This window comes from Rhinolophus ferrumequinum, chromosome 9 (genome assembly GCF_004115265.2).
Source record: "Rhinolophus ferrumequinum isolate MPI-CBG mRhiFer1 chromosome 9, mRhiFer1_v1.p, whole genome shotgun sequence".
NCBI classification, from domain to species: Eukaryota; Metazoa; Chordata; class Mammalia; order Chiroptera; family Rhinolophidae; genus Rhinolophus; species Rhinolophus ferrumequinum.
The window spans coordinates 33,314,930-33,331,543 of NC_046292.1; the positions used below are offsets into that span (position 1 = coordinate 33,314,930).

The window sequence follows — 16,614 nt, forward strand, 5'->3', positions numbered from 1 at the left end:
TTCATTATTAGCGTGTTCACTCCTTCCAGAAGCAGTTTCTGGTTTCACAATGTGGAGGCCAGGTCAAGGCCTCGTATGTACCGTGGTGGTTCGCCCTGTCAGGCTCTCTCCGTCAAGGGGACACAGAGGGACCACGATCCTCAGACAGAAAAGGTTCACAGAGAAGGAAAGATGGGGTTGTGTAAGGAAGTCAGAATGGCGACAGGGAAGCTTCCAGGAGGGGCCACAGGGTAGAGACTCTCCATCTACTGTAACGCCTGCCTCTGATGAATGGTCCAGACTTCTGCCTCTCCCTCATCCCCTCAGTCAAGCAGCTTCTGTAGCCTTCCTAGTCCACTCCAGAAATGTCCCTCTTTGCCATCTGTCAGTCTCTTCACCTGGACTTTCCTGTCTCCCTGCCTCCCCTCCCTCTCCACTGAGGCCACGGCCCAGCTCAGACTCTCCTAGGGCCCCCATCACAGGTAGACATGTCCAAATGTCTCAGCTGACGTAAAAGCCCTCTATGGGTTGTTGCTTCCTTAACTTTTACCTGTCCACACATAACCGTGTTTCCCCGAAAATAAGACCTAGCTGGACAATCAGTTCTAATGCATCTTTTGGAGCAAAAATTAATATAAGACCAGGTTATACATTATGTTAGATAAGACCCGTCTTATAGTAAAATAAGACTGGGTCTTATATTAATTTTGGCTCCAAAAGGTGCATTAGAGCTGATTGTCCAGCTAGGGCTTATTTTCAGGGAAACACAGTATTCCCTAACTCAGCTCTTGTTGAAATCATAAAGACTGCCCTCCCTCTGACCTGTCTGCCACATGCTCAAGGCCATGTTCAATGACAGCCTGCCCTCACTGTCATAGTCAACTATATCTCTTTCTCCCAAGAACCTGAGGCACAACTAGTGTTTCACTCAAGAGCATATCACCACGTATGGCCCAGGACAGTTCAAAGAACATGGAATTGAACAATCTGCTCGATGAGTGAATGAATGTGTGAAAGGATGAATAAATGATGTCTGTCTATAGTAGAGGTATTTGTTTCTTGACTGTGAACTCTTGGAAGCAGGAACAGTATCTTTCATCGCTGTGTTCCCATCTCCTAGCGCAGGACTTTGCACAGAGACAGTGGTACTATGTATTTGGTTGAAGTGAATTGAATTGAAAAAAGAATGGAATAAAACAAAAGTAACCACAAGTTCTGACCTAGGAATTGAGCGGCCTAGTACTCTACTGTCCTCCAATGGCAGGCATATAACTTGCAGTCAAGTCTATGAGGAAGGACTCAATCTTGGGAGAATCCAAATTCAAGAGCCAATTTCTGGAAGAACTATTTGTTTAAAGACTGTTCTGTGAAAGTTGATTCACTATTAGAAGAATTTACAGAATTATCGATTTAGAAAATGTGTTTCTAGAATTGTGAAGCAAGAAAGAATTGGAGGCTTTCTATTTGGAGCAACACAAGTGACAACTCACATTATTCATGTGCCATCCATGAGCCCTTGGGGATTATGCATTAACTCATTCAATCCTCACAATAATCCTCCAAGCAGGACACTCATATCCCCATTGTTTAGATGAGGCACCTGAGCCTCAGAGAGGCTGACTGACGTGCCTTTGATCACACAGCTAGGATGTGGCAGGACAGGGATTCAGACCAGAGGTGAGCCAAGGGGTGGCCTCAACCATGACAGGGGTCTCAGATCTGGTCATCAGCTGCTCTCTGCCATCAACCTGAGGGCTCCTCAGAGACTGGACCATCTGAACCATGACCGTGGATTTCCTGATCTCCCTCATTTGCATAGACCCCATAAGGAAGAACCCTTTCTGTCCTGCCCCTGACTGAATGTCTCTGCAGCCCTCATATCTTGGGAAAATAGAAGTTTAAGACTAAATCACAAGGCCACATTCAAAGGCTAGCATTTGTTTATTGAGCTTTTGCTATGTTCAAGTACTGTGCCAGGCATTTCATATTTTTCATCCAAACACGAAGTCAGCATCCACTTAATGATGAAGAAACAAGACCAGAAAGGTTCAGAACTACCCTAGGACACGTGGATCTATCCTCCCTGTGTTCTTGCAGAGCGCGTAGGTTAGTGAGTGTGGTGAAGTTCAGACCTTTGGGTAAGGAGCGACCATCAGGGAAGGTGATGGGCTTGCTGAGCTCTCTGCCAACTACTGGGACTGGCGGGTAGAGTCGCAGCGCCTCCTTGATGCACATGGTGGTGTAGGGCATCTGATCCAGGTGGTTCCTGAAACAAACTCAACATGAGGGCAGGCAGGGACCAGATAGGCCAAGGGCTCTTGTCTAGCTGAGTGGGCAGAGCTCTCCCATCTCGTGAGCACTCACCTGGTGATGGAGGTGCCATCCCCCAGGAGGCACTGGATCTCCTCCTGGGACCTCTGCTAATGGGAGAGCTGGAAGGCCTGTCCTTCTGGTAGTAGACATTTTTTGCCTTAAAAAACAAACAAACAAAAAACTGTTCTATTCTTCAATGGCTTGGACGTAGGGCGGGGAGAAGGTGCAAAAGAGACTGGAGTGTTGGGAGGTCTCTGAGCTGGAGATAGAGTGGGTTGCAGGAGGAAATTTTCCCAAACAGTGGCAACAGAAACACTGAGGCATTCGTCACTTTTGTCTTACAGCTCTTGAGACCTTAATCCTTTAAACGGATGTGCTCAACTAGACTTCTCCCTGTGCCAGGGGTCAGGGATCTGTGGCTGAGTCAGGGTTGGTCTGGACTGGGATTTATCTGTGGTCATTCTCGACAGAATCTTGCTCTTTGGGCTGGTAACCATCCAAGCTGCCTGAACTGCCTCTCAGGTAAGTCCATCCCAGTCGGTGAAAACAAAAAGTCTTTAGCTGAAAGACTATCACTGACCTGTCTGTCTGCTTGCTGTCCTGCTGGCTGAAGGCACACTTCATGAGATCATCAAGGAGATGTGTCCATAGATGTCCAGATGTGAGTCCTGGCTGATGAGCTCTTCCCATTTATCCTGTGGTGGGAGAGGACATTGACCCTAGTCTAGTCCCCCAGAGGGCCTCTGCTGACAAGGCTACACTCTCTCTGTGTCTCTCCAGATGTCCTGTTTGGAATCTCCCACTTTCCAGTACAGATGCGTTATGGCATATGAAATCTCCAAAGCAAATTCTGTAAAGTGAGACCCGTATTCTCAGAAACTTTTATTACACAATTAAACATGTTTTTTCATAACAGTTTGAAATAGTTTTGAAATGTAGGAGTAAGTTTTGATGACCACGACCTTGTAGCAGACCAGAAAACATTGTTTCTCAGGGGATAAGGGAGAATCTTCTCTGTCCTGGGGTGGAGCTAGACCTAAGGGACAGGCAAATGCCAACATTAGGGAACAAACGTGTCAAGGCCAGAGGAAACCTAAGGGTCTAATAATGGGGCTCCTAAGGAAGGGACATCAGGGACTTTAATTCCTTTCATTCATCAAATGTTAGCTGCTCACAGTTGGTGAGTCATAGACTTGATGGTAGGTGATGTGACAGCAGGATCCAGCTCTGATAGTACAACTTATTCTCCATTTTGTTCCCTGGAGTGGCTCGATTCCATGCAGAAGCCCTGCTCCCCAGGCCAGAGCCCACCTAAGTGACATCCTGGGATGTCTACCCTTCCACTGAAGCTGCCAATGTCCAGGAAAACCAAGGTCAGTTTGTCCTATTGTTCAGAGGAATGACCCCTGAGTGCTGATGACATGGAGGTGGGAGGAGAGCAGACCCTGTATCCACTATGGACCTCCTTGCGTTTGGCAATGACCACAGTGTGGGTCTATGCTGGTACCTCCTGTCCCATCTACTTTTGGGACTAAATGTTTTCCTGAACAAAAGGGTTTGTTGAGCCATATGATAGCCAGAAAAATGGCCAGGTCCTGGGGTATGTATTCTAAACCACCAGCAACAGCAGGGGTAGATGGAGAAGAGAAACATGTCTGCCATCCTGGTGTTGACAGGGCACTTTAAACAATGAGTTTGGAGAAGAAAGATGTAAGTTGTTTCAAAAGAATTTACATTGGTTATAGATAAAGAGTGAGAAAAGGTGAAGCAGGGAAAGATCTGGGATAGGTGAATAGTCTGTAAAGAAGAAGTATTTGATGCTTCTGGATTGATTGTGGGCAACAGTCCAGAAAGTTCATTTGTAAGCAGGATGCAGAGGTATCTATTGGTTAGCTATTCCTTCCAACTGCAATAGACACCAGGAAGTTGATTTAAGTTTCAACATATATTCAGGACCGAGCAGTCTCCTGTTGATTTCAGTCTCCAGCTATTAGTTGACTAACATCCCTTGTCTCTTTCTTCTACCCTCTGGGCATCTGTAATTTAATTTCAGACATCTCAGAATTTTTCATTTGTCACAGCACTGTCTTATAGTAAGTTCTGAGCACGTTATTCTGGGTGGCTGTGTCTGATGGATGTCTGAAGGATACACGTGTCTGACAGTGGCCTTTGTGAGTTGTGCTGTCAGGGGTATGTGCAGGTGAGAGAGGGATGGACCAGCATCACTCACCAGCATCACTCACACAAAGTCAGCCATGAGACCCACGTAGGGCTTCAGGATGTCATAGTGGAAGGCTGGCGTCAGCATCCGCCGGTGCTGGAACCGTCTCTGCCCATCCAACAGGAGCAAACCATACCCTGGACCACAGATGAGGTGTTTGGGGAACAGAGATGGAATCAGAGGGATGACTGGGGACAATTTGGGAGGAATCAAGGGTGTCAGAAGAAGGTACATCATGGGAAATGGCCAGAAAGGCCAGTACATTTCATGAATGTGATTTTCCCAAAATAGCAGGTACACGATGTCATTATGATAATTGTGAGACATAGGCTGAAATGGAGTAGAGGTACAGGTCATAGTCACACTGAAGTAAATGTCACTCCGAAAACAGTAGCAAACACTGAGAAGTGATGTGGAAGAAGCTGAGCTTCAGGAGGCTCTCATCACCATCCAGAAGGGGTGAGGGTTGTATTAGAAGAGAAATGTGGATAATTCAGAGATGAGGGTGGTGACGTGGTGCCAGTCATCTGTTGTTCTCTGTGATCCAAAGAGATGGCTGTTGATAAACATACCTGGCAAGTGGACCACCGTCCTGCGTAGACATAGTTACCAACCCAGGGAGCCTGGATTGGTAAGTACATCTAATGCTAACCAGAAAGGACCAGGTTATGGAGAATGAAGTCTAAACCACCAGCAGCAGTGCTAGGTGGAAAAGCCAACATGTTTGCCATCCTGGAGTTGACAGGCATTTTTTTATACATCAGGTAAGGGAAGAAAGATGTAAGTTGTTTTGAAAGAGTTTAAATTGCCTATAGATAAAGGGGATGGGAGAAGGTGAAGCGGGGCTCGTTCTGAAATAGGTGCAGACTCTGTTAGGAAGAAATGTTTGCTGTTTTGGATTGGTTGTGGGCAACACCCTGGAAAGTTAATGCATAAGCAAGAAGTGTAGGCTCCTGGGGATCAGTGGTGCCTAGCTATTCTCTTTAAGATAATTGCGGAAATAGCCCCTTGGAGGTTAATTCAAAGTTTCAACATACACTCAGTAATGTAAGCAGTCTTTGTTGGTTTTTCCCTGCAGTTGTTAACTGTTTAACCTCTCTATCTCTGCTTTTCACCCTCTGGCTTGCTGCAATCAATTGAGGACATCTCAGAATTTTCTCCTTGTCAGTAGAAACCATGAAACTTAGGGTCTGAAAGGTAAGGAAGGGATTGCAAGAAACTGGAGGGGACCAAACAAGGAAGGCAGTCCCCACGAGACAGCTGTGGTGCAGACCGTGGGCTACCATTCCTTCCTGATGATTGTCAGCTGGCAGTTTTTCTCAAGCGACCTCCCACTCGCCTCTCATTCCCAAGTCTCTCTGTCCTGATAGTCACTGTGGGCTCACAAAGGCAGACTCAGTGTCCCAGCAGCAGAACATCCACCAGGTGTTCTACAACTAGGACGTTGAATCAGCTAGAAACGGAGGCTCTATTCTGAGTGCCAGAGAATAAGCCTGAAGCCTATGGTTTTCCTGTAATTTCTGGGGGGTTAGTTTTCCCATGACCCAGAACAGGCAACAATTAGAGGTGCGAAAGCCAAGTCAGTGTAGATAGCAAATGTCTTTCCGATCTGAGGCAATTTACATAACAGATCATCTCAATCTGGTTTAAAGAGAGAGAGAAGGGGAAAAAAAGGAAGGAAGGAAAGAAGGAAGAAATAGGGAAGGAAAAAAATGGAATGGAAAGGAAAGGAAAAGAAAAAAGGAAAGGAGAAATTTGGCTTCCCAGAGCTTTTTCAGCATTCAGTTTAAGTAAATATGTGGGCCTCAGGCTTCTTTGCTAATAGGGAAGGTGCTGGGTAAAGGGTTAAGGTAATGATGGCAGAACAAAAGGCTCTTTAGAATTTCACAACCAAAGGGCACGTATCCAAGAGGGAAGTGCTGCTCCAGCCACAATGCAGGTTTTGCTCTCACCTGATCTTCCCAGGATCACCTTCATGTAGTCAGGATCATGAACCATGAGCCTGACCTTACTTCCCCACGGTCAGTGAGGACAGGCACACGGGAATTCCTCTACCCTTTTCTGAAGCTCTTGTAGCTCCTGCTCCTTTTGGAACTGTAACCAAGGGAAAGACAAAGCAATAAAACTTTTCTCTTTAGGTCCAGGACTTGGAGTGGTAGTTAAGGGTAGGAAGGCCACAGGAGATAGTCTGGGTCAATCAGTGATGATTAGGAATTTGGAACTGTTTCTGAGGAGCCAGGCTCTGATCCGATTCTTGCTCTTTGCCAAGGCTTGATCTAAGGAAGGAAGGAAATTCCAAGACAAAGACATGAAGGCGTAGTGCTTTAGGGAATGGTGAGGAGTTCAGTGCAAGTGAAGGGTAAAAAATGGGTGAGCGGTGGAAAGCAAAGATGGAAGTAAGAGTAGGTGTGTGTGGCACGGAGTCCCAGAGAGCAGTTTCCAGGCTCTTGACCTCATGTGGAAAAGTGCTGGCTCAGGTAGTAGATGGCCATCAGCTGTGACTAGTTGGCCGTCAGCTGTAACCAGTTAGCCATTAGACACTAATATAACTGCTGACGCTATGCTAGGAGGTTTGTTGGTTGGTTGGCAGAGAAGCGGACGGCAGTTTGCGGATCGTGTGGCTCCTGCTTCCTGTGTCTCCAACCCAGCCGCCAGCGAGAATAGAGTGGTATGAACCCCCTATGTATGGCTCCGTGGGTGTTCCTTTTTGGCCTCACCATATCCTGCGTTCTTGTGCGGGGAGCGGGACCTGAGACCCTGCATGACAGCGTGTAACTTCTGATGGGCCTTGCATTCCATAATGAGAAAGAGGACTTTTTATAGGCAATACCTATTTAAAACCCATGATGGTTTTGTAGCAAGGTATTGGCATCCCAGGCCATTGAGTGAAAGATTTCCTGGTGGCAGAGGGACCGACTAGAAGAAGGTCTGACCTATAACCACGGCAGCAGCATGACTTGAGAGACGGGATGTCATGCGGGGCATCCGGCGGGGTCTCTGCTCCCGCTCCCCACATAAGAACACAGGGTATAGCTAGGCCAAAAAGGAACACCCACGGAGCCATAGGTAGGGGAGTCACACCACTATACTCTCACTGGCAGCTGGGTTGGAGACACAGGAAACAGGAGCCACACAATTCTCAACCCTCACTGCGCCGCTTGCAGGCTCAGCCACCGTCTTCTTGCTAGCCCCCTTTTGCTGCTAGCCTAGACACGGCAGTTATATTAGTGCCCAATGGCTCACTGGTTACAGCTGACGGCCAACTAGCCACAGCTGATGGCCATTTGATCACAGTCGATGGCCATTTACTACCTGAGCCAGCACCTTTCTATATGAGGCCGAGAGCCTGGAAACTGCTTTTTGGGGCTCTGTCCCCACACGGGATCAGATGTGAAATATGTCTCAAAGGTAAAGGCAGCAGTTTATTAGGCAGGACAGGAAGAGAAAGGACCTGCCAACACTTCAGAGAAGTCACCAGTAAGCCTTCAGGGACTATAGTGTCAGTTAACTTCACAGGGTACCACTAGACTCATTATGAAGTCTATGTGGGACCTCGTGAAGAGTCTAAGTTTCTTTACACATACCAAGCACATATAGGAAGCATCCATACTAAGATGGGGTGGATTGAGGACAAAGGTTTTTCTGAGCCCCAAAATAAAGAGATTCGACTTAGGGGCTTCTATCCTTACTTTCAAACTATGGGATAATGAAGAGCCTTTGAAACGTGGAGATTGGGTGCCTATTCCACTCTGGAATCTGTGAGATTTGATACTATCTTCATCACTACGCCCTAACTTTCTGCATTGGTCTTGATCCACATCCTGAACGTGACTTTTTCATATGGGCACAGATATTAGTATCCTTTGTAGATCCTCAGGTGGGTCTCTCTGACTTATGTAATTTAGGCCCTATCCCAGTCATTGAATTTTTTCTGATAGCTCAGCGCATTTTAGACTGACTGACTCTACTGCATCCTTCTTTACATCCTCCTTTCTTGGCAGCTCGTGCATGCCCTCCAACCAGTTCTGAGAAAATTCTGGCCACAAAGGGCTGGCACAAGTGTGAAACAATACTGTTCATCTTAAACAAATAGAAAGCCAGATATTTCACAAGCAAAATGGATTTATTCAGAAACAACAAATAATTGCAATTTTGGATATGCAGTGCAAGGGTGAAGTCCCAAGAAACAATGGAGAGGAACCTCTTTTATGGAGAAAAGGAGGAAGCTATTATTCCTCCTTTTATGAGAAAGAGGACTTTTTATAGGCAATACCTATTTAAAACCTATGATGGTTTTGTAGCAAGGTATTGGCATCTATTATGGGAGCTATTATTTATGAAAAGAGTTCTTCCTGTTGGGCTCTGTGATCCATGTAGGACGTGAGAGCTCCCCCTTCTGGCCTCCCGACTTCATTTTCAATGAGGTTTCTGTTTATTAATTATTATACTACACAAGCTGGTCCCTTTGTAACAGCTATGAAGAATTGTACACCTGCAATCTATGTCACTTTACTAACAATTGTAACTTTAAAATGTAACTTTACTTCACCCCAATAAACTTCAATTAAAAAAATAAAAATAATATAAAAAAGAGCTGAAGCCAAAACTAGGGACCCAGATTTCGTCTCACTTTCACATTTGCTCACCCTGGGGGCTCTCTGTATCCTTACCTGTGAAATGAATCTTATGTTGCCCTACATTTCACGGAGTGGTTGGGAGGATCAAGCGAGGGAATATTTCTGAAAGTGACATTTCTGTCAGCTCTTATTATTTTCACTTCCTTATGTTCCAGGTGTGGATTTTGTTTTTAATTACAAAGCGTCTCAAAGTCGATTTCTCTCCAAAGTAAGTCACTTCATCTGGAGCAAAAAGTACTTAAAGTCCTTTACTTAATCTTGTTACTTAACTCATTTCTGCACATGTGAACATCCTTCTTTCTGTTTCAAAGCTTTTGGCTATGTTTTTCAGTTCTTTAGGAGCACATAAAATAATTTCCTGCTTTCACCTTTCTAGGGGAAAGGCCACCCCACCATTTTCTCAATGGTGGGCTATTGTAGCTGAACCCTTCAGAGTTTTTGAAAATGCAGGGATTAAAACATTTAAGAAGAGCGTTTGAACCATGGTTAATCATTCGCTTAATAAGCATTTACTAGGTGGAAAATATGTGGTGGATAGTAAACTGCATGACAATGTCTCTAGCTCTTTGCATATTTGTTTCTTGATGGACATCCGTATTTGTTTAGTATAATATTATCTATTTAATGTACATTTGTTTAATGACTGAATGGATTAACGACATACCCCTTACTTCCCTTCCCTGCGTCTCCCTGCTGGGGCCCTTGTTTCTCTGATAATTACAATATTGAAAGACGTATCTGGGCTCACCGCTCCAGCACAATGATCAGTATTTGGCATTCACTCATTACCTCATTTAATTCTCACAGTAACTGATGGTGGTACATGCTATTGTCATTCCCATTTTTTACAATTGGAGAAAATGGGGCTTAGAGAGGTTGCCACTTGCTTAAAACCCATATGAATTAGGAGCTATGTTCTATCCATAGAGGAAGTATATTGCAGGAAGCTGGCCAGCAGTTTGATTTGTAAGTAGATCCGGGACAGAGCAGGATAATTTTTGTAGACATTAATCCTCATTTCCCTCTTCCCTGTTCTCATTTACATTTGGCTCAATGATTTCTTGTCCTGGGGAAAGTTTAATGAAGGGCAGTCAAGGCAGAAAGGCCAATTTTCTCACTGGCTGAACATATCCAGATTGATATGCTTCCAAATCTGAGAGATTTTTAGGCAAAAGTGTTATAAAACATCATTTTTATTATTCAATTGACAGAGGTTACTTAGCAATTATAACATTTCAAGAACCAAACTACAGATGCTGACATATTTGCAGTTCTTCCTCCACCCCAGCTATTTCAAGTGGATGAAAATCTATATCTTTACATTTACAAGAAATATAAAGGTTGCAAACAAGAAAATTAAGCGACCCATCAGAACTATTACCAATTCAGTTAATTCTTTGAATAAAATCAGTAAAAATAAAATGGAAAAAATTAATACTTCTGAAAATCTGCTGAGATCATCACAAATATAATATATATGCAAGCTTTGTAAAATAAGTTCTTCACTAATTTTATTTTGACAATTGCCATCTTTGTCTCTATAGTAGAATGTCTTTCTCCATATTAAAAATTAAAAATTATTTAAGTAACACAATGGGATACATAGTTAATAGAGCTAGTACTATTAAACGTGGAAGCTAAAGCAATTGAAAAAAATAGAAGTAGTAACACTTATTTATAATTTTGCTAATGTCAAATCACAGAAAAGAATATCTTCAGTTTATTTTTAAATTTTAAATAAGCTTGTAAAGACAAAGCATTTCCTTGACTTCATGCTTTGTCAAGTTTTTCTTTAAAGTTTTAAGAATCCATATTTGTTTTGTAGGGTTTCCGTTTATCAAATGGATACCATTTTATTAATAAAGTTATGTGGTATTTACATATGGAAAAATAAACTCTTTTGTTGTCCATAAAGGAGTTTGGGTCCTGTTTTACAAAAGATAGGGACTTGGATATATTTTTCTAATTTTGAATAAGGTCCAGAATTCACTTTAGTTGGAGTCGGTAACTCTGCTCTAAGCTTCAGGAGTTTAAGTCACTTAAGGAAATAGGAACCAGTCGTAATGTGGAAAAATACTCTTAACTTCAACTATTTTGAGGTGGTACATTTAATTTAAAAAAGAAAAGAGAGACTAGGTCTTGAAGTTGTAAAATTGAGTTAATATAATTCAAAACTCTATTATCTGGAGATTTTTAATAGGATTTTCTTTTTGTTCTATTCTCTGTTATGATATAAAAATGCTCCAAAATGTGAAACTCTACATCTGCCCCAACCTTTCCTTCTTCAAGCTCAGTTTTTGCATTACAAATCCCCAACCTCTTTCACTCTGTGAGAAATGGAAGGAGGGAGGAAGGGCGGAGAAGAGAGTCCTGAACTTCCTCCTACTCTCAAATGCCCATCAGGATAACATCCTAACTCTTCTTCATAGTCAAACATTTCAAAGTTGTTAATACTTTACCCACAGTCTCAATTAATTACCATCATGTTCACTTCTCAGCCTACTTTATTTTGGCTTCTATATCTATCATTTCAACAGCTCTTCCTATGGTTACAAATCACTTCCTTGACACTAATTCCAATAAACACATTTTAAACTTGATCCTTGTTGTCTCAGGAGCACTCGACATTCATCTTTCATTTCAAGCGACAACATTCTCTGCTTGGATTCCACAACACTTGGTGCTCCTGCTTTCTCTCAGACTTCTCTGCTTGCTTTGTTTCCTCTGATGGAAGACCAACACAATTAGTCACATTCACAGGTTTCCCTGATTCACTGGTTATGTCATCCAAAGGAACTGGGGAGAGCAGCACAATGGGTGTGGCACACAGGTGACAAGGAGGAAAGGAGAAAGGACCTTGGAATTCTCTGTCTGGAGAGATGGGGCTTAGCGCAAGTTGCTTTTCTTTTTTGGATTTAATTTCCTTATTCATAAGACAGAACAAGGGCTAGTTAATCCATATGAATCCTTCCAATGGTGGCATTTATCCATCGTATTGTATCTCTTTGCTTATCTATCTGTCCCCTCCACCAGACTGCGAACTGTCCCAAGGAAAATCTTACCCTTGGTCCTTCTTTTTTTCCTGGCATTGCCCAGTACTGGCTGGTGTACAAGAGGTAGCAGTGAGGGTGAAGACTGGCTCCTTGCCTCCTTCCTGAACATTTCCATTCTGTTACCCCCAGGCTGTTGAGGAAGAAAATGATGGAACCATGTGCCCTTGTCTCTGCATGTAAATTTTACTGGCTTCTCAATATTTCAACTTGCTCGCAAATAGCCTCAGCATTAACTGTAGAAGTTGTTCCAAATCCCCACTCTGCTCAGGCACGCACTCCTCCCAGCCCCTGTCAGGGCAAAATATGCCTCAGAATCCTCTAAGAAAATTGAGGTTATCTGGCTGGCATCAGAGACAAAACTGTCCATTTCCTTCCCCTATCCTGCCTCTTATGCTCCTAACATGTTGCTCCTCCAAAATTACAACTACTGTGTTAATTAACAGCAGAACTAGGTGATCACTACCCAAACTCTCTGTCCCATGGCTCCCTACTCTCTCTGTTCAGGCCACAACCAGATCTTATCTAAATATTGCAACAGTATGAAAACTGTTCTCCTAATTCCAATCTTACACCCCTTATAGATAAATGTTTTCATAAATGTTAAGATCCTGGGACCTGGATTCCCCCAGACTGCCTGGATTCAAAGGTTGATTCTACTTCTTACTCTCTCATGTCCTGTCTGATGTCCTGTCTTACCCTCTGATAGGCAAATTGTCTAATCTTTCTGTGTCTCAGTTTCCATATACATAAAACAAGGATAATGGTAATATCTACCTCAAATATTTACTATGAGGGTTAAATAACTTACTATATGTAAATAACTATAAAATAGTACTTGGTACTTTATCTGCTATTATTGTCTTCCAAATAGCTGTCAGAGTGATTTACCATCTAACCATGTCACTTTCCTTCCTAAATCCCTTCAGTGGATTCCCATGGCCTTACGTAAAGGCTGAACTCCTTGCCTGGGCCTACCATTATATATAGTGCTGGGGCTTTCTCACAGTCCCTTATCCGCTGTACTACAGCCAAGGAAATTCAATTCAGTGGACACTTGCACAGGAATGACAAGAGAAGGAAGGGATCGCTGCTCTGCTTTTGGATTATTGAGCTGCTTTAAGTATTGAAAGCCAGTCTTTGGCCAGAATAAATAATTTTCTAAATTCCTATATCTCCTGTTAGTATGTCCTGTTGGAGTAGGTTGTAGATCTTCACTCTCAATCAGAGATAGAGGAAACACAGGCAATATGATAAGGAAAGTTTCTACTGCATGAAATGGAGCTTGTGGAAAAGTCCTCCTCTTTCAGCCTGATGGACTCAGGCAAGAATTGGCAGAGGTCAGAAAGCCAATGATCAGGAGAATATCTGCTTTTTACTCTCTGGGCTGAAATCCTGGGATTGGGGATTTGGATAGATTGAGGGAAAAGCTGCGAGCACAGGGGCTTTTGCCTTGCTTCCATCTGGGGAGGAATCTGAGTGAAAATGGCAGGGAAGCAGTGAGGCCTGAGCTAACACCCTCAAGCCTCTCTTAGGCTCCTGGGTATAGTGCAAGAATCCCAAAGTTCCTTTGTTTTCCAAGGAAGGACATGGAATGCAGAGATGGACTGGCCAGGTCTCAGAGAGATTAACACCTCCAGCAAGAGCCTGAGTGGGACTGGGTCAGCTAAGGAGTCCTCAGGCCCGCCCTCTGCTGAGAGAACTAACTAGAAGTTCACCAACTACATTCTACTATTTGTCACTCAGCACAAAAGACCCAAGGATCAGACCAAACTAGATCTCACAAAACTGAGCCTAGCCAGGATATCTGAGGTCTTCAGCCAGATCACCACGATGTAGTTAGATGAGGGCCAGCATACACCCATCACGATTTGGGTAAGGAGCAGGGCAGAGAGGAAGAATCTGAAAAACCAAAATGCCATGAGGTTCCCAGAAGAAACTGTATAAACCAGAAGATTCTGAGACACTGTCAAATGACAACTTCTATTATAAATACGGGATGAAGGTAGGTAGGAGTTGGGAAGGTTTGGGGAAGACGGAGCTGAAACAATGTGTGGCACAAAATGGAATATTCTAGGGCCATACTTGGTCCAGATGAAGTCATCATCACTGGAGTCAGTCGTAACCATTAACCTGACAAATAAAATCTGGCTCCAGGGACTGGGGTGGGGACTTGAGGAGTGGGGAGCTGTGACAGGTAGGAGATCAGGAAGTTGTTTTTTTTTTTTTTTCAATTAGCAATAATCGCGCCTCAGATAAACCTCATTGGCTACGATACTGCCACTGCGCAAAGCTGGAAGTTGTAACAGAGATTGGGTTTATTGTTTACGGCTGTAAACCCAGCACCTTACACGTGCCTACTGTAGCATCAATGGATGAATGAATACATGAATTGTGGACAATGCCTATAAAAAATGCTGGGAGTTGGGGACAGCAACTTGAGAAGTCTGGTCTCTTGGATCCCACTTCACCACCTGAGAGGTAATAAAAGAACTCATTACTTTCTAATGATTTTATTGCATTTTCTATTACCTATGCTCTTGAGGTTATTTGTGTCTCTTTTGTCCAGGGCTGGCTTCATGGGCATGGGACCTGAGCAGTCACACTCAGCCTTGCACCAAGAAAGGCATGTGCTTGGTTTAATGATCTGCTGTCGTCATCTTGAAATCGTTAGTACATTTTTAACAAGGGGCCCCACATTTTAATTTTGCACCGGGATCCGCAAATTATATGGCCCTGATTGTTATCTGTATGGTGGAACTACTATACAATGGTAAACTGCTTAGTACCTCTTCCCCTAATTCAGGACTTCGGGTCCTCTGTTGGCAGCTTGAAATAGGACATGGTGGAGAAACACTAGAAATCAGAGTGAGCACCAGTTGTAAAACATTTATCAGCATACCACTGGACAGGCCACACTATATAAATATAATGATCATGCACGTCCACCACCAGCCCACAGACCCCTCTGGGTTTTGATAGAATTTCAGAACAGGGAAAGAAGGTCTTTTTGCCTAGCAGTTTGCTATTTATCTGTGGCAATGAAGAAAATTGATGACCTCAACCTTGGCAGAATTTCAAAACCGAAATTCAAACCCCTGTGATTGAAAACTGTCATGCTTGAAATACGACACTCCAGGAGGGTATAAGAAGTCCTCCTGAATGAAGGTTTACATCCATTGGTAAAGGGTGAGAAATCCAGGGGGAGCTCGCGCCTGCCTCCTCTGGCCAAGCCTGAGCTGCCTTTCCCACCGCTCTTCCTCCTTCCCCGGGAAGCAGGAAGCTTCCTGGAGGGCACAGATACGCAGTGGGCTGGGCGATTCACCCCAAGCGCGGTCTTCAGAAAGCTCACCGTCTCCCGGGCCCCCAGAGACGGCCGGCCATCCTCAGCGCAGAGCGATGGAGTCCTGGCTGGAGACGCACTGGGCGCGGCCCTTTCACCTGGCGTTTGTATTCTGCCTGGCCCTGGGGCTGCTACTGACCATCAAGCTCTACGTGAGGAGGCAGAGGCTGCTGAGAGATCTGCGCGCCTTCCCCGGGCCCGCCGCGTCCTTGTTCCCCGGGCACCAGAAGGTAGGTGGAAGGGAGGGGCGAAGGAGAGTGCTGGAAACCTGGCGGGCAGAGAGGCGGCTGTTTTCTTCCCTTCCTCCCATCCCTCTATCATACACAGACCACTCTGGCCCAGTTGTGGCTCTCCGCCTCTTTTCAATACTCTAGATTTGCTCCCTCGCAGCCCTACAGGGAAAGGAAGCTTTGGGGGTTGGGAGGGGGCTATTTCCAGAGACTGAATCCGGAAAAAGAAAGCTTGGTGTAACTCAGGTCTGTTCTCTGCTTCACCGATGTCTTGCATTTATGTGCTGCATTTTAAAATGCCTTCCACATGGATTGCTAAAAAAAAATAAGAAGAAGAAAGTATTATCTTAATATTAATTGCTGAGTTTATTAATTGCTGAGTTTATGCTAAACTGAGTTCAACCTGGGTTTGAATCCTTACTACTGGTTGCAGCTGTATGACCTTAGACACATTACTTAACCTCTCTAAGGCGCAATTTCCTCATCTGCAAAATGGAGATTGCAATTGTATTTGTTTCATAGGGTTCCTGACATAAAGATTAAAGAATATAAAACATGGAAAGCATTTGGAAGCATCCAACGCATAGTAGGGCTTGGTAAACGCTATTACTATTTCTCTGGGGATTAAGCAGTTTCCAACTATTTCTGAACACTGTGTCCTGAATATGTGTCATATGTATTTTCAAATGTATTTAAGGCTGCTGTGGATGAAACAAGATAAATTAATATATTACATGATTCACAATAACTTTCTGTCCTTGTGCTCTAGACAGGAGTTACTAAAAGTATAACCAAATGCTTGTGGCTGACGGTGTCCATGACAATTTCTAACCTAAAGAAA

The 16,614-nt window shown here is 43.9% G+C and overlaps 1 protein-coding gene and 2 pseudogenes across 1 annotated transcript in view; 1 reads left to right on the forward strand and 2 right to left on the reverse strand.

Annotated features, from left to right (window-relative positions):
• Window positions 1-1,614: 1,614 nt before the first annotated feature.
• Window positions 1,615-8,523, reverse strand: LOC117027066 (cytochrome P450 4A11-like; annotated as a pseudogene).
• Window positions 8,524-14,321: 5,798 nt separating this feature from the next.
• On the reverse strand, window positions 14,322-14,495 carry LOC117027899 (uncharacterized; annotated as a pseudogene).
• Window positions 14,496-15,442: 947 nt separating this feature from the next.
• Window positions 15,443-16,614, forward strand: part of LOC117026837 (cytochrome P450 4X1) — a 38,678-nt gene continuing 37,506 nt past the window's right edge. Inside the window, 1 exon segment of the mRNA XM_033113962.1 lies at window positions 15,443-15,773. Coding sequence (XP_032969853.1) covers window positions 15,600-15,773 — 174 coding nt within the window. The 5' untranslated portion in view covers window positions 15,443-15,599.